The sequence below is a fragment of the Equus asinus genome, chromosome 5 (assembly GCF_041296235.1).
Source record: "Equus asinus isolate D_3611 breed Donkey chromosome 5, EquAss-T2T_v2, whole genome shotgun sequence".
Classification (NCBI taxonomy): domain Eukaryota; kingdom Metazoa; phylum Chordata; class Mammalia; order Perissodactyla; family Equidae; genus Equus; species Equus asinus.
Genome location: NC_091794.1, coordinates 82,362,276 through 82,379,962, shown reverse-complemented (window position 1 = coordinate 82,379,962; position 17,687 = coordinate 82,362,276). Strand labels below are relative to the sequence as shown.

General features: G+C 48.7%; 1 protein-coding gene across 1 annotated transcript in view; it reads left to right on the top strand.

The window, feature by feature from the left end:
• Positions 1–4,265: 4,265 nt before the first annotated feature.
• CTPS1 (CTP synthase 1) overlaps positions 4,266–17,687 on the top strand; it is a 28,643-nt gene continuing 15,221 nt past the window's right edge. The window contains exons 1-7 of the mRNA XM_044770488.2: positions 4,266–4,412; positions 7,626–7,804; positions 9,378–9,548; positions 12,158–12,258; positions 13,034–13,150; positions 15,603–15,686; positions 16,199–16,279. Of these exons, the coding sequence (XP_044626423.1) occupies positions 7,639–7,804; positions 9,378–9,548; positions 12,158–12,258; positions 13,034–13,150; positions 15,603–15,686; positions 16,199–16,279 (720 nt within the window). The 5' untranslated portion in view covers positions 4,266–4,412; positions 7,626–7,638. The remainder of the gene's footprint in view (positions 4,413–7,625; positions 7,805–9,377; positions 9,549–12,157; positions 12,259–13,033; positions 13,151–15,602; positions 15,687–16,198; positions 16,280–17,687) is intronic.

Here is a 17,687-nt window from a genome sequence, read left to right as displayed (position 1 = left end):
ACTGGTAATAGTGCTTGCCTCTGGGAGGAAAACCAGTGGCTGCTGAGTAGATATGGGAGGGACATTTTTACTGTGTATCCCTTTTTCCCTTTTGAGTTTTGTGACACTCACATATTTATTAAAATCTAAATAAAATTTAATTTTAGACTCAATAGCCCCAATCTGGGAAAAAAATGACAACAAGTTTAAGTCAGTAGTTGCATTCTCCTTCCTGCTCCATTGCTCATCCAGGTAACCTACTAGAATGCCAGACGAGGATGACAGCACATTGATGTGAAAGAGAAAAAAGCAACCCAAAGAAGCCTTGGTGAGGAAACGATGAGCAAGCCTTGGTGGCAGGTAGAACAGGAGGATTTGGTGAGCCTCCCATGGGCCGGCAGGAGAGCGTTTCCATCTTTCAGTCTTGGATTCCTCTCACGTAATAGGGTAATAACGATGGCGTTTGCGTCATAGGATAGTAGTGGGAATTAAATCTTAGATCCTGGTCATTAAAAGGTGAACAAGATTGTACCTGATAAGGGAGCTGAGACACAAAGGTTAAGTAACCTCAAGGAGATTACAATCGGCATGGAGGAGACAGAGACGTGATTAGGCTATTTCAGCACCTGGGACCAATGTCAGGGTGAGTGTCAGGCGCACGGCAGGAGGGACCTGCGGGAGGGGTGGTGTCCTGGGGTGGGTGCCCTAGGAGCAAAGTCTGAGATGGGGTTCTTGTGCAAGTAAATGATTGAAGAACGCTCTCCAGTGAAGGCTGTTAGGAATGAGAAGCAGGACAGGGCAGGGAAGAAGCTAGAGGTGTATTTCTCTGGTTCAGGAGTTGGCAGACTTTGGCCTTCGGATCAAATCTGTATTTCTGTCAATAAGGAGTTTCATCGGGACACAGTGTCTGGCTGCACGCCCAGTTGGGTGAGCAGCGCGGGGTAGGTTGCCGAGAGACTGAAGAAAAGACTCGGAGACGGTGAAGGAGACACACAGGTTCATCGGGAGCCACTTACAGGGAGGTCTGCCGGCCGCCGGCTGGAGAGCAGCTTGCCCCCGCAACCGTGGGCCGGGAGGGGGTTGTTTATACAGGCAGGGGACCCAAAGGCTATATGCTTTCCGGGGGAGCTGTCCCTGGTGTGACCAGTGTTCCCAGGAACAATAGCTCATGTGGCAGGGCTCCGTGTCATCAAGACGTGATGTTCCTTGAGTGCGATAAGGTAGAATCCGGGCTGGCCAGGCCCTGATCATTACAAATCCCAGCAGCTGGGCGTCCTGCCCAGAAGGGAGCAGGATGGACACATGGTTGCAACGGGTTTGTGGGCTCTTGCTGAGCAAGCAAGGCCCAGGCCCTATACACAGCCACATTTCTTCTGTTTATGCAGTCTCTATGGCCACTTTTGCACCATGAAGGCAGACCTGAGTAACTGTGACCAAGACCATATGGTCCACAAACTCTAAAATATTTACTATTTGCCCCTTTCCGGAGTCTGCCAACGCCTGGTATAGCTGAGTCTAGCCTCAGCCTGACCCCAGGGGGCGCTCTTGAGCATGAATAGCATCACAGAATTGTCCCACGTGGAGACAAGGCACCTGGCCTTTTGTAGCCTTGCATGGGGCCCACTTTAGGGCCCTGTGCTTAGAGGGGCCCTGCACTTGGAGTTCAAGAGAGAGGTCTCAACTGGAAACATCAATTTGGGAGTTGTCAGAATCTGGATGGTATTTAACGTCTGGATGAGATCATCTAGAGAATGATTGTAGATGGAGAAGAGATCTGAGGACTGAGCCCTGGGGCATACCACTGTTTACAAGTCCAGAAGACGAAAGGATGGAGGAAGAGAGACCCAGATGGAGAGGCCTGTGAAAAGGGAGAAAAACTGAGAAAAAGTCATTTTCTAGAAGCCAAGTCAAGAACACATTTTAAGGAGGTGGTGTCCAGCTGTGACAAATGCTGTTAGAGAAGTAGTCGGTTTAGGGGCGGGATCTGGGGGCCATATGGCTGCACCCAGAAGCCCACAGGGAGTCAGGGAGCCCAAGGTGGGGAGAGGAGCAACCCAGATATGCAAATACACATACATACACACAGGCACTCACGCAACGTACATACAGCCACGCTGTCATCTTTATCTGGGACTTGTGAACAGACACCAAAGATCAGAGTCTAGGCTGGCATACAGAGAAATCTGGGAATATCGAGTTTAATTTTTGACAAGGGCAATTTGAGTGGAATTGCACAAGCAATAGCCTCATCAGAATGAGTTCAAGAGAGAGGGAAGAAATTGGAGACAGCAAGGACAAACAACACTTTCTAGAAGTTGTACTGAAAAGAGGCACCGAGAATTATGTTGAGTCGAGAGGGGTTTTATTTTACGATGGGAGAAATTGCATTCTGCTAGTGGAAACAACGTAAGAGGTGAGAAATACTAGAGTGACAGTCTTGAGTTGATGAGAGGATATGGCACTTGAAGCAAGGAGAAGAGGCTGACCCCTAGGAGTATGGACAGTTTGTGCACAGCACAAGACAGAAGGCAGAGCATGTGTGCACAGATCCAAGAAGGGTGAGGGATATGGTGGTGGGAGCTCAAGGAAGTTCTCCTGATGACTCCTATTTTTTCAGTGAGATAAGAAGCAAGACCCTCAGCTGAGAGCAAGCATCGGGGAGGAGACAGCAGAGGTTTGAGGAAGGAGAGGAAAGTGCAAAGTGGTTGTCCGGAATAGTGGCGGAGTGAATGGCTCATTTTTCTAAATCTGCTACAGCGTCTTCATTACTTCAGCAAATATGTTCCCCAGATTTATCACGTCCCAGGCACTTTGATAAACACTAAATGCTTCTTGAAAGAACATGTGGCCGGAGAGCACCTTCAAACACACCCCCAGTGTGGAACACACTGGGAGTGGAGCACAGCCTGGGCAGCCTGGCAGAGAAGGAGCAGTGGTGATCCAAATTTGGAAGGAGCCAGAAGCCCCCACTTTGAGCCACTGCAGAAACCTCCTAACTGGTTTTTCGGAGTCCATTTGATTGATTTTCCTGAAATACAAACCTGATGTTGCACCTTTTCTTTAAATACATTTGGAAACATATTGAAGAGATACACAAACTTGTGACAAACTGCTTCTGGGGAAGAAAACAAGAACACTGGTGCAGAGGTGAGAGCCTTACTCTTCAAGTATACCCTTGTGTAATGTTTGGGGAAAAAATTTAACCGTGTCCATGTATTCATTATTCAAAAGAAAAACATAACCCTCTCCTCCAATAAGATTCTATCGCTTTCCACTGTCCTTAGAAGAAAGAATGTGGTCTACAGTGCTCTGCATGGTAGGCCCCGCTGTCTCCAGCCTGAACTCCTCTCTTCCTTAGGCTGTGACTCAGCTCCCCTGGCCTTCCACCTCAGCTGTGCTAGGCTCTCTTGGGCCTCAGGGCCTTTACACAGGCTTTTCCTTCTGCCTCATTCTTATTCTCACCTCTCCCTTCCCTTTCTTTGCCTGTCAACTTCAAGTCTCAGCTTTAAAGCCACTTTTTCAGGGAAGACTTCCCTGCTTGAATCCCCAGTCTCCACGCTGGGCACTCACGCCCCTGGCACTGGGCACTGATGAAAATCATGACGAAGTGCAATGAGCTGGCCATTTGCCTCACTCCATCGTGAGACCTAGGATGGGTCCCTTGGAGCCCAGCACAGCACACGGCACACAGTGGGGGTCAATGAACGGCTGAATGAAACTGTCCGCCTCTGGACCCTTGTCCAGCTAAAGTAGCCGCCGTCAGTGCAGACGTGGGGAAAGGGAGCCAGATGAGGCGGCAGCCAGCGCAGAGCCGCCCTCCTGGCCTTCCCGTTTAGAGGCCGGGGGTGACACTGCCGGCGTCCCTCGGTCCAGAGGGCCCGGCGGGAAAGCCGGGCTGGGGCCGCACCACCAGGAGCCGCGATTGTGGTGCTCACGGGTCCACGGTGCAGAGACACGGTGCGATGGACCCAGCCTCCTCTAGAAGCCCGATGGGGAAGGAGGCTGGAGCCAGGCGACGGGCTTGCCAGGCGTGAGTCCAAAAACTGCCTCCTCCCCCTCAAGAAAGGAGGCTTGCACCCTCGGGTGTGACAAAGGCTGCGAGGCAGAAACGCCACAATCTGCCCAGTCTCGAACAGCTGCGTCCCCCAGGCGTCAGGAGCACGGCGGGACTGACTGTCCAGGACAGCTACCCGCGTGGGCTGCAAAGCGCCTCCGCCCCGCGCCTGCGCACTCGGGGACGCGCCCAGGCCCCGCCCCGGGGAGGGCCCGCGTGCCCGCCCCGCCCCGCCTCTGCGTGCGCACCGCCTAGAGCCCGCCCCCGTGAAAGACTGCCGGGCGCATGCGGCCGGCCGGGCTCACTGGCCGCCGGGGCTTGCTGCGCGCGTCGCCCGCTCCGCTGCGTAGCCGACGGCAGGATTTGGAGCCGGCCTCAGGTAGGCTGATTGCCGGGGTGCCGGGGAGCTGGTTTCCCGTGCGGGAGGCGGCGGCGCGAGCTGAGCCCGGCGCGGGACAGCCCCACCGCCGGGTGACAGACAGGGCTCCCACCAATCAGGGGTGAAGTGGCTCGCCGGCCTGCCCAATGGGCTGCGTGCCTAACGGGAGCGGGGTGGGCGGCTGGGCCCGCCAGGAGCCGGCTCCCGCGCGCGGGGCCGCGTGGCCGGGCGCAGCTGGGGAGCCTGGCCCAGTAAGCGCGGGGCGGCGGGAGAGGCCGCTGGACGCGGGCTGCGGGGCCCGGCAGCGCCCATTGCAGCGCGGTCTGGCTCGCCTGACCCGGGGGCCGAGGATGGCTCGTGGGCCGGAGACGGCCGGAGAGGCTCGGAGCCCCTTTGGCTCAGCCCTCCCGGAGCAGACCCAGCAGCCGCCCTCGCCCCTCTGGCCTCAGGCCCGGCCGCAGCCCCGTTGGGAGGCGGTTCGGGGTCCGAGACAGGCGTGTGCGGTGGGGGATGGGGTCGGCGGTCTGGCAGCGGCCCCCTCCATCCGGCGCACCCCGACTCCGCTGAGTGGAAGGGGCCTTGGAGCTCGCCGGGCCCGATGGCCTCCCCGTGCTGTCCCCTTGGGCCCCACAGCCCGCGCTCCCTTCCCGGCCGCCCAGAGTGAGGATGCTGCATTGTAAAGAAGTTCATGACGCTGGCGTGGCGCGTTTACGTCCACACTCGTTATAGCCATCCTGTGACACAGGCAGTGCCGAGCTTCTCGCCCCCATCTTACAGATCTGAGGACCCGGGCTTCGGGCAGCTTAAGTGACTCGACAGTACACAAGTGGTGGAGCTGGAACCCCGTCTCACATCATGTAACCAGAAAAAGCTCTTTTTCATCTTTGTTGAATTCCTCTGATGCATCTTGGTTTATATTACATCTGTGCTTGAAACCCTTCCCGTGTCTCCCATCCCCTTCAGAATAAAGTTCAGATCGGGCCCTTTGGCTGTGTTTCCAGCTTAGTCCCCACCACCTGCCCTCTCCCCTCCCCGTCTCTTCTTTTGGCCCTACCTGTTTTCTGTAGATGGCCTCTGTCTTCCTGTTCCCGCTCTTCCTTTTCCCGTGCTTTAAGTCACGCAGCCGGTCTTTCCAGGCCCGTTGCAAGTCTCAGGTCAGCAAAGCAGGAGTTCATCCTCTCCTCCCTCAGTTTCCCTCACCTTCCTCTGCTGGGCCATGGTACTTCACCCTGGTCCTGCCCCTGAAAGCTTTCTCTTCTCCCTTCCTCGTTGATACCCTTCACATGTTGTCCCTGTGCTGCCTGCCATCACTGGATTATTCATTTATTTGTAAACGTTATATCTCTCTAAGTGGACTGCCAGCAACTTGAGATATGGGCCCAAATTGGATTCATTTTTGTGGCCCCAAAGTGTCTAGCACAGTAGTGCTCACATCGTGGGTGGTCCACAAATGTGGGTGAAGGAGTCTGGCCAGCCCCTCCCACCTGGTCCTTGAGTACCTTGGAATATTTATTGCCAGGCACTATGGTAGACTGCAAGAATCTCCCCTAAAGAGAGACGTACCCTCTTAAAGTAAAATTGGGAGAAATCGAATGCAAATGGACAAGATGTGTTTGCTGTAGAAGGAACCCACTTGAGGTGGCTGAGGAGTTTCTAGGAACATCCAAAATTTAGTCAGTGAGCCCAGGGTATAGTCTCAGGGACATGCCTGGTTAGGACATACCTAAAATGGAGCAAGTCTGATATTCATGTGTCAGTAAGGAACCTTTCACCTGTGAGGTGATGCAGCAGTGTTTTCCCTAAATATTAGGGATATGGGGACAATCCAGTTTGAGGAAACTACATGCCATATACCCATTTTGGGAGATCACAGTGCACATTAACTTATTAAAAACTCCCAGAGGTCTTGCGTTAAAGAAATCCTTTGACTGTTGAACCAGCATTTTTTTGATTCATCTCTTCCTAAAACCCTTTTGGGAATCCCATATGCATTGCGCAGAAACCAAGGAGTGTGCTTTTGGAAATGCTGCAAGAGATGATAAAAAGAGCAGGAGATGGCCAGGGTAGACATCCTGAGCACTCTTATCTCCTTGCCAAGGGTGTTCCTTCCTGCCTGGGGAGACGTGGGGTGGGGGAATACTTGGAGCAGAACTACCCAGTTTCCTTGTACCTTTCTTAGCTTATTTTTATTATAATTTGGCTTCACTTGAAGTGTTCTGGAGGAGGAAAATGTCCTGAGCATGCCAAAGCAAGCATTCTCTTCTGCTTAGTGATTGTCTCTCATTTTGATCACATTTAGGTTAACTGACCAAATGATGTTTCTGGCCCTCCGAAGCTGGGGGCCAGTGATGAATTCTCCCAGGCCAGCCTGTCGCTGACTCCTCACCTTTCGCCTCTCCTGTTCTTGCATCCTCCCACCCCTGTGATGTCTCACCAAGTCTGTTTCTTCCATTCCCTGCCACAGCTGTGCTGCCCTTTGGATTTAATCTAATCTGCCCTTTCTTTGAGTCCCCTGCCCATTGTGTGCTTCAGACCGGTTTAGTATCTGATGTTCTTTTCTTCCAATATATACAGCGTCTCTCCATGGCATACCTGGGAGAGATTGCTGGCAAGGAGTAAGTTATTATTAAATCACGGAAGAGAGCTGCCTTTGATTAAAAGATTTTTGGGTTTAACTGGAACTCCTTTCAGATGTTGAAGTTCTTTCCTTTTATTCTGTCTTCTGTAAGCCAGAGGAGCTGTGTTTTCTTGGTGATGCATTGTAGTTTAGCCAAAGACATTATTTCTTTCGTGGGGAATCAGAGTGCTTATCCAAGATTGAAATTTTTTTCCCCATGTAGGGAAAAATAAAGAGGCACCTGCCTGGTATCCCAGTGTCTGGCAGCGATGTCCGCCAACATTTGGGACAGAGTGTTCTGTCAACAGCTTAGAGCTGGTTTTTTTTATGAGGTTGACTCTCAAGGTTGTTAGTTGTCAAAGCTTTAAACAAAAGCTACGTTATTATTTGATTAGCAGTTGTTTTTCAACTCATATTTGACTAAAGCCATTCAGTGATCCAAGAACCCCTGTCACACAGCCTTCTGAAGTTGTGTGACAGACAAGGAAACTGAGGTCCCAGGAGGGTCATAGCTAGGAAGTGGCAGAGCTGGTATTTGAACCGAGCAAGTCTGATTTGTTGAAATATATTTTATTTGTAATTTTTCCTTCTTCCAGGTCAAAAAGAAAAATGAAGTACATTCTAGTTACCGGTGGGGTTATATCAGGAATTGGAAAAGGAATCATCGCCAGCAGTGTGGGCACAATTCTGAAGTCATGTGGTTTACATGTAACTTCAATTAAGATTGACCCATACATCAACATTGATGCGGGAACATTCTCTCCTTATGAGCATGGTAAGCAAAATGCATTTCTTTCCTTTTTTAAAAAATAATTGTGTAGTATATGGAAGAACATGTGAGCCCTTGGCAGTTGTATTTTGCATAACATAACTTCTGTTTCCTGCCTTCTGAAAAGGTCCTAAACCGTAGCAGAATGATGCTTTTCTCACCGGACAGAGAGGAAGGAGAAATCTTAATATGCAATGTGGTGACTAGAATCTAGAGGTTTCTGTAATAGAAATAATAGAAATGATCTTCTTGGTGGCTGAATGTAAGTTTGTCACTTCTTTTGAAAAAAAGAAATCTGGTGACATCATAACTTTCTTCAAATATTTGTGAAGAGGGATTATGTTTATTCTTCATGGCCCCAAGCTTTAGAAATAGGATGGGTGGGAAGAAGTCGTAAGGAAGTCGATTTTGGCCCTCTAGAAGAAGATCTTGATAATAGGGTGACCGACTTCAAGAAGTTGTGAGTTCCCTTTGGTGGAGGTGTTTAACCAGAGGCTACAGGACCACTTTCTAGAGATTCGGGCAACAGATAAATGATGGATTTGGGTGATAGGTAAGCTGGAGGTTCTGTTTTGCTAACAGAATTCGGATAATAGAAACACGCATCTTTTGAGGTGAGTGAAAAGTTGAGACCGTTACTGGAGGCTAAGGAAGTAGCCCTTCTTTGTTGTTGCTGAGAACCGATCAGCCGTGTGCTGTGTGACTGTGTCTGAATCACCCTCAAGATTAATTGCTTAAAGTTGGGAGTAGATGTGCTATGAAAACATACTTCCTCTGTTTTGAAATTGTTTTCATACTCCTGCTTTCTAATGTTGAGGTAAAAATCTATAAGGCTGTGAATGTCATTAAAGCAGAAATCCTTATGCAATAAGGTGTCAGGAAGAGATTGACATCCTGGAGCAATATTTAATACATAATTCTCAAGCAGAGGGTGAGATCTCTCTCTGAGGGGGAAAATAAGACTATTGTGTCCCATTTATGAGCTTGTCTCCTATTGTGATGGCAGAAGTGGACCATTCTGGGCAGAATTTCCAGAATGACGTTTCAAGGAATGAATGTGAAACAAAGGAATGAGGGAAACTTGTGCCATTTTACGACTTCACTTAGGACTCAAGTGTAGCCGGGAGGCTGGTTTTTATAATCAACACAATCTGAGTGTATATATCTTGTTTAAATTTTGAATCAAATCATACTTTTATCACACTTTAAACCTTACTCTGCTCAAACAGAACTTTGTTGACAGTTCTTTTTCTTTAGGCAATGGATGCCATACTAATAGAAAGTCCCATATATCCACAGCCCTGTAGGCTGTAATTTCCTTCCATTTCATGGTGTTTCGTAACCCTTCCTGGTTCAGACTGAGTTTGTTGCAGACTAGAAGTACGAAGTTACCTTTTGGAGAATGTTTGGTGATTTTTCTTTGTTTTGTGTCCTGTTTAGTTCCCTAGAAATAAGTTTCTCTGTTTCCTGTCAAGTTCGTGCAGACTCTGTTCTGTCGAGTGTGTATATTTGGGGACTTGTGTTGTGTCTGAGATGTGCGTTTTTCACTAACTCTAACCATTTTCACTGTTCACCGCAGGCGAGGTTTTTGTGCTGGACGACGGTGGGGAAGTGGACCTTGACCTGGGTAACTATGAGCGGTTCCTTGACATCCGCCTCACCAAGGACAACAACCTGACTACCGGAAAGATCTATCAGTACGTCATTAACAAGGAGCGCAAAGGAGATTACTTGGGGAAAACTGTCCAAGGTAATAATCCTGGATCTGCCTCTGAGGTTTAAAAATCTAACCCAGTTTAATTTCTTTTGTGTACAAAATTCACCTTTCACGCAATTTCAGCATGAAACGGTCGTAAAGTGTTATTACTGAAATATGCCTTCAGTTGACAATTCCGAGTTGTATGGCTGTTTACTCAAAAGATGACTTGAAGAAGCCATCGCTGCTCTGTGAATGGCATTGAAGCTGTCAGTCCGGCGGCAGGATTTGAGCCCAGAGAGCTGTTGTTTTTATACAGTGATAACTGTGAAGTGATGAGGGCAATTAGATGAGGGCAGTGAGCCAGATGGTGTCTGTGTCGTGCATCTGGGACTTACTGTGTACAGACAGTGCTAAGGAAAAGAGCATCCATTGTGTACACCGGTTTTCAGACTGGTCCTCAGTGCATACGGGCTACGGGGAGTCTGAGCGGTGGGTCCCTGGGTCCTCCTGAGCTTCCCCAGCCAGCTTCACTTGTGTCTGTTTGCCGTATTGGGATTTTGCACAGTGTTCATTTGAGAAAAGTGCTGCTTTAAAAAAGGTAGGATTGGAAAACGACTGGTTTAGTATAATGGCGTAAGTCCAGATTTTGAGGGTTGCTGACAAGTGGCTTTTATCTGAGTTATGAGAATAAATCTGCTTTTGGCTTTAGACTTTACTGGTCTGAAAGTCCATTACGCTGACAGTGGGCAGCCCCAGACCAGATTCTGGGCTATTTGGGTCCTACTTAGGTCTTAGCTCTGCCCCTTAGCAGTTTTACAAACATGGGTAGATACTGCTTAACCTCTTGGAGACCTGGTTTCCTTTTCTGTGAAATGAAGATGGCAACAGGACCTGCCTCTCCAGGTTGTTAGGGTTGAAAGAGCCAAGTGAGTAAAGTGTTTCTCTGGAGTTCCTGACACACAGAAAGGGATCAATGAAGAATCACAATGATCTTGATCCCACAGTTTGTGGTTCTAGGTCTCCAGTGTGTTCATTCATTTCTTCATTCATTCATCAGCCATTTTAATGCTCGCTGCAGTCAGACCCTCGCTGGGGCTGGGAATACGTGATGAACAAGCCCAGCAAGGCCACTGTCCTCATGGAGGTCGCCTTGTGGGAGAGAGAAACAAACAGGAAACAAGATGTCTGCTGGGAGCTGTGAAGGAAATGAGCAGAGTGAGGAGAGAGGGAAAAGGGGAGAGCCAGTGCGGACAGGTGGTCAGGGCAGGCCTCCAAGGAGAGGACGTGTGAGGGGAGGCTGGCCGTGGGAGAGGGGAAGGAGGGCACAGCACGTCCAGAGGCCCGAGGCTGCAAAGGCCCTGGTCAGGGCACAGGGGGCTATCCTGGCTGCAGTCCGGTGACTGAGGGTGACGGTTGGAGAGGTGGGCGAGGTGGGCTGCAGCCCGATTTTGCGGGGCCTCCTGGCTCACGGTGTGGAGTTTGGGTTTTACTCCGACAGTGGGAAGCCATGGAAGAGCTTAAACATGGCTGAACTCTGATTTGCAGTTGAAAAGATCACTTTGGGGGCCTTGCCCGGTGGCATAGTGGTTAAGTTCATGCTCTCCACTTGAGCAGCCCGGGGTTCACTGGTTTGGATCCTGGGTGTGGACCTACACACTGCTCATCAAGCCATGCTGTGGTGGTGGCATCCCACATAGAAGAACTAGAAGGACCTACAACTAGAATATACAACTGTGTACTGGGGCTTTGGGGAGAAAAAAGAAAAAAGAGGAAGATTGATAACAGATGTTAGCTCAGGGCCAGTCTTCCTTACCAGAAAAAAAAAAAAAGGTCACTTTGGCTGCTCTGTGCAGAATAAATAATGAGTACCCTCGTGCTTGAGGCACTGCTGGTTATCTGCATGGCAAGTTAAACGGTCACCTCTGCCCCTTAGGAACTTGCTGTCCCAGCCCTGCAGCAGTAGCTGGCATTTCTTGAGTGCTGGCGTGCCAGGCACTCTGCTGAGCATTTTACAGGTGTAGCTCATGAAATTTCCACCACTTGATGAAGTAGAAGCTGTTACCTCCACCTAACAGATAGGGAAATCAAGCTTAAGAATAGTTAAGTAAATTGCCCAGAGAGCCACAGCTAGTGAGTGGTGGGGCTGAGATCTGAATGCAGACATTCTGGCCCCAGAGGCTGTGCTCCTAACTGCTCTGCTGCGCTGTGTTGTCTGCAGTGGATTCTCTTCCCTTTGGTAAACTGGAAGCAAAGGAACGGGCTCCTAACCTCTGCTTGTTCTTGGAAAAAGCACCCAGGTGTGCAGTGCCCGCCTTCAGCTGTGAGCAGTAGGGTGGCCAGGTGGTGTGCCGTGGGTCTGCAGCCAGGGTGGACTCTGCACGGGGGCAGGTGCTCTGAGGTGGTTCAGGATGCCGCTCGGCCTTCCTCTCTTGTAGCGCTTCCAGCCACAGCCAGGAAATCTGGAAAGGAGGCTGCGGGGAGTGTGAGCCCAAAGATTTTTTTCTAAGACCGTTAAAGAGTGGTCTCAGAAATATTTTTATTTAGCAAAATATGTTGCTCCTCTGTGCAGAGTACAGCATTTTGTTTTCATAATGAATGTACATGCTTCAGTCGGTGCTAATGGAAAAGTGGAAGTTACATATTTCTTTTTCCTCTCCCAGTGGTCCCTCACATCACAGATGCCATCCAGGAGTGGGTAATGAGACAAGCGTTAATCCCTGTGGACGAAGATGGCCTGGAACCTCAAGTGTGTGTCATTGAGGTTTGTATGAGTCTTCTCTAAACTTCATGATTCCTGCGTATTTGACCAGGGGTACATAATCACCTCCTTAGTCAGCCATCGGCAACTGATAAGACAGTGCCCAGAGGCGCCCTTGACCCTCCCAGCTGCAGTGTGGCAGGTAGGGGCACAGTAATGGTCAGGTGGAATGGTGCAGCCGTCAAAAGTGGTACTTTATCAGAGCGATTCTCCTTGTTCAGCATTTACATGTTCACTTAAGGTGGCCTGTACCAGTGGGAGTGGCGTGACACGTTTCCACCTTTGTCTTGAGAAAGTCAGCCGACCTTGGCTTTCCTCTGCCAGGAACATTCATCTCTGAAGGGGCCTCCTTTGGTTTCGGTTTCTGTACTCCTGCTGTGCTGATCCCAGCTCTTGGATCTCAGCGTTCCTGCAAAACTAGGAGCCTCGAAAGTTCCAGCAGTTTGTTTATAACTGATGCTTTTTAGTACAGAGGTTTAGTAGATAACTAAGTAGATAAGACTTAGGTTTCTTTGCTTTGTGACTGTCATAGAAATAAAATTCCTAGTACTTCTTTCCCCCTGACTTTTTCCTTGAAATGATGTGGAAAGATCCGTGATAACCTTGGGGAATCGTGAGCCTGGCCAAAAAAGTAACCTTTTCGCACGAAGTCATGTCTAGAGTCCACATTATACTGTAACTGATGATTGAGGTGAGGTGACAGGGTGCAGTCGTGAGAAAACTAACCCACAAGAGGAGGGTTTAGTGCTTACCCTCTCGGATGACTTTGCTCTTTCAGCTCGGCGGGACGGTGGGAGATATAGAAAGCATGCCCTTCATCGAGGCCTTCCGCCAGTTCCAGTTCAAGGTCAAGAGAGAGAACTTCTGCAATATTCACGTCAGTCTGGTTCCTCAGGTACGGCATTCAGAGCTTGAATGAGGAGAGCAGGGGGAACAGGTTGATTTCCCCCTTATCCTTTTTAATTATTCGAGGTACAGGAAGCAGGAAATAAAAACTCCTGTGTGAATTTTAAATTTTTATAGTCGTACTTTCTGAAAAGATCAAATGGAAAACATTTGGAAAATTAACCAGGGAAGTTGCAGTTAAAGGTGGTGGGTTGAACGTGTCCAGTTGTCTTTACTGCGTGGTGAAGCCCCACTACAATTATAGTAAAGGGAATTCTTTTTGAGACAAAATTCATAAAGATAAATCCTGTGAGAGGAGTCAACAGTTAACAAATATTAGGAAGGCAGACAGAAGATGGAGACATGGGAACTGACCTGGTGGCCCTGGGAGAGCTGGGTCCCGGGCCTGCAGCCGGGGGAGCAGAGGCGCAGCCCTGTTTGCCCTGCAGGCCCCCAGAGGCGCAGGAATGGGCAGCTTCAGGTACCTCTGGGACTGGGGGTGAGGGTGGGGCTCATAACTGCTGTTTCGGGAGCAGTTGGACCCTGCCATCCCCTCCCCTAATGTGCACAGTTGGGCCTCAGCCCCTCTCCCACCTCAGCGGAAGACTGTAGGCTTTTTCTCTGGAGAGGGTTCCTGGATGAGCAGACACCAGGGACAGTTGAGGGCAGTAATACTGAACTAGAAACGTGGAATTGTGTCATTTTATGCTGTTGAGACACCCTCCCTTCTGCAACCTGGTCCCCAGAATCATCACAGCCAGCTTGGCCCTCCCACGTAGGAGACTGTAAGATTCTTTCTTGGGTATGTGACTGGCCCAGGAGAAAACACTGCCCTCCGAGGCTCCCCAGGGAAACAGGCCAGCCAGAGCCCCACAAGGGGGACCTTGGTGGACAAGCCCACCCACTTACCCAGAAACTCTAGTTAGCTTTTCAATAGGAGCTGGCGGCCAGTGATCACCAGACATTTGGAGAAAGCATCTAACATGCAAGAGACCAAAATAACAGATAGAAAGGAACTTAGAGGAAACTGACGCTCTGCAGGGAGCAGGAGACTTAGAAAACAAAGCAACCTGTCCTTCATGTCCTCAGAATTGAGATGGACTGCATCCTTTAATCAAGGGCTGGCTCCCCTGCAAAGGGAGCATCCAGAGAACAGAAAAGAATTCTTGGAAGTTAAAAATTAGATAGCAGAAATTTAAGAGAAAGAGGGTTGAGGAAATAACCTTGGGAAGGAGAACAGGGGATCAAGAGAGAGAAAATAGGAGAGAAAAGGCAAGAAAATTAGGGGAGTGGTCTGCAAGTTCTAACATCCAAGTAATTGGATTTCAAAAAAATAACAGAAAGGGAGAAGGAACTGTAATCTGAACCAGGGGTCGGCAAACCGTGCCCCACAGGCCGAATCAACCCACCGTGTTTTAGAAAATAAAATTGTGTGGAAACACAGCCACACCCATGGGTTTATATATTGTCCACGGCTGCTTCTGTATTAAAACAGCAGAGTTGAGTAGTGCTGGCAGAGATTACATGGGCCACGAAACCTAAAATATTTTATTATCTGGGCCTTTATAGAAAAAATCTTCTGACTCCTGATCTAAACAATTCATGGAAATGTTTCAGACATGAGTTTCCAGATTGAAAGGGCCCCCTGAATGCCCAGCATATTGAGTGAAAAATGACCCACACCAAGGCACATCGGTGTGAAATTTCAGAATAATGAGGCAGACATTCTAAAGGGCTCTAGAGAGAAAAATCAAGAATCAGTATGGCATTAGACTTCTCAGCAGCAATATCGGAAGCTGAAAGATCATGAAGCTGTTTCCTTAAAGGTTCTGAGGGCAAGTGATTTCCAGCCTAGAATTCTCTACCCAGTAAGTGTATCTGTAAAGTGTGAGAGGAGAGTAAAGATGATGGAGTGCGTAGCAAGCTCAGTGTACCAACAAAACAGAACAGAACAACCCACCAAGGAAAACAAACGGCTGGACCAGAAAGTAAAAGTGTGACACCTGGTTTGACGGTGGACGGTACTGAAATCTTTGAAATCTGTGAATACTGAAGAAGGGTCATGAGACGGGGCTGCAGGCACAGGATCGGGGCAGAGAGAGTGGGTTCCTCATCCCCCCAGGGAAGTCAGTAGAAAATGCCTCAAACTAAATGTCAAGAAGTAGCAATAAAGATCCCAGAGGATCGATTAGGAGCAGAGTGGGAGAGTGGCTGTCTCCAGGGTTTGGAAAGGGGGGAAGTAGACGGGAGCCGGTACCACTGTTCTTTAGGACATACCTTGTAGACCTATTTGAACTTTATTAAACTAAATTATATGCATGTGTGACTCTGACAAAAATAAAACCTAAATGAGATAAATGATCAAATTATCTGTTTTCCTATTAAAAGAGGTTCAGGGAAAAGTCATACTTGAAAATTCTTTATCAGAGAGGAATTAATTTCTTTTTCCTTTTGTAAAATAGCCAAGTTCAACAGGGGAACAGAAGACTAAACCCACCCAGAACAGTGTTCGGGAACTCAGAGGCCTTGGGCTTTCCCCCGATCTGGTGAGATTTCCCGATTACCTGGTTCCAGCGCGATCTCGTGTGTGCAATTAAAAGCTCTCCTCCCTGACAGACGAGACCTTGGTTTTCTTGGCATGCTTCTGGTTGATGGTGGAGAAATAGGTTTAGTGCTTTGAGCTGGGGCTGCAGTTGGCAAAGATTCCTTCCCCGGCCTGTGTGAGGGCATCTTATTTCTCCCCTCACCCCATCATTTACGCTCCTTTCCCTCTTACCCAAGGACGTTAATTGAGGAGAGAGAGCCCCACTTGGCTCCTGTAGCTCATTGATCTGCTCCTTTGTGCTGCCATTCTCTTATATTTCTCTCATTTGGGATTTAGGAATTTCAGTTTTGAAAACAGGTAGTATTTTCATAGTTTATTTGCATTGTGTTGGGTGTTAACATTTTCATCCAGCTGAACAATGGGTTGTCTTGTTTAATTTCAATTAAGAGAAAAACCCAACTATGTAACGAATGTCTTCCTTCTATCTGAACATCTTATTTCCTTGACTGCTAGGTCGTGTGCAGGTGTTCAAATCCTCTCGACACGGCAGTGAAGGAGAAAATATCGATGTTCTGCCACGTTGAACCTGAACAAGTAGGTAGAAGTTCCATCTTCACGTAAATCGTTTTTGGATTCTAATTATCCTGAAGTCTCTAAACGGGTTTCACGAGGCTTGTTGTTACTTCGTAATTTGGGACAGTAGGCTGTTCCCAGAAGAGCTGATGCCTGTGGGCTCCGGGATTCTCCATTACCTTCTCTGGGTGCTTCCCGAACATCCTTTTGCCTCTTCTCTCCCTACTCCTTGTACTGTTTCCTCCAGCCGTGCTGAATGGGCGTCCCCCTCGCCCTGTTGACCCGGCAGTCTCCGGTTCATTTTCGTCCTTTGCGCCCAGCTAGGACATGGTATCTTCTTAAAGAGCTTTACCTGCCAAACCTCCTCACCCTCAAACTTCAGGGTTGATTCTTCTCTGGGTGACTTGTGTGTGTCGCAGGTACTGCTGGTGAGCCCACTATACTGCTGCTTGGGGTGTGTGCGCGCGTGTGCATGTGTGTGTGTGTTGGTGTGTGTCTCCCCTCAGAGACTCCGAGCTTCTTGAAGGCAAAGACCACCTTAGTCAGCTTCACATTCCTGGTGCCTGGTGTCTCTGGTGTTGTAGTCTCTAAACATATTATGGTCTTTTTTGTTCCCTGTGCTGATGGGGGGCACCTGTGGCACAAGAAATTCAACATTTCGGAACCTGTAACATGTCCAAGTGTGGTGCATGGTGTGGAAATGTTAGTGATAGGTTGAGATGGTGGCTTTTGTCAGGTTTGGCTGAAGGAGAGTAGAGGGGAAGTTGAGGTCCAGGAATTTGTGATTAGATTATGGATGGTTTGTTTTACTACTAGATTATCTGAGGATCAGGAGACTAAGTAGGGGAGCCCCGCTGACCCAGAGGGGAGAATGCAGCAGCAGAGTTAAAATAAGAGAAATCCATTTACAAGACGGCTAGGAGCATGGAAGTGAATATAAAAAATCAGAATTGTTGGCCTGGCATTGACGTGCGTAGAGCAGGAGGAAAGCCTTTGACCATCACAGAGGTGGCCGTCCTACCCATCTGCACAGTGGCTGCAGCGTCAGGCTGGGAGGGTGCTGGGGCCCGAGGTCAGTGTTCCCGGGTGTGATTGCTGAGCCGGGAGCTCTGTCAGCGGGATTCTGCTTCATCCTTGGGATGTGGAACGTCAGAATAATTTCATTGTTATGAACAGCCTTTTTATCACGCACTTCAGTTATTATAGGTATTTCTGTCCTAGCAAGTGAAGGTAGTTCAATTCTGTAATAGAATAGGTTGTCATTAAAATGATTCACTATTAAAAATGCGACAAGTGTTTCTATATTTAAATGTTTCAAATCTTTTGCCTATTTTTTAATTGGTTTGCTTATCTTATTGTTATAATAGTTCTTTACATATTCTGAATGTAAATCTTTTATCAAATACGTGATTTGCAAATTTTTTCTCCT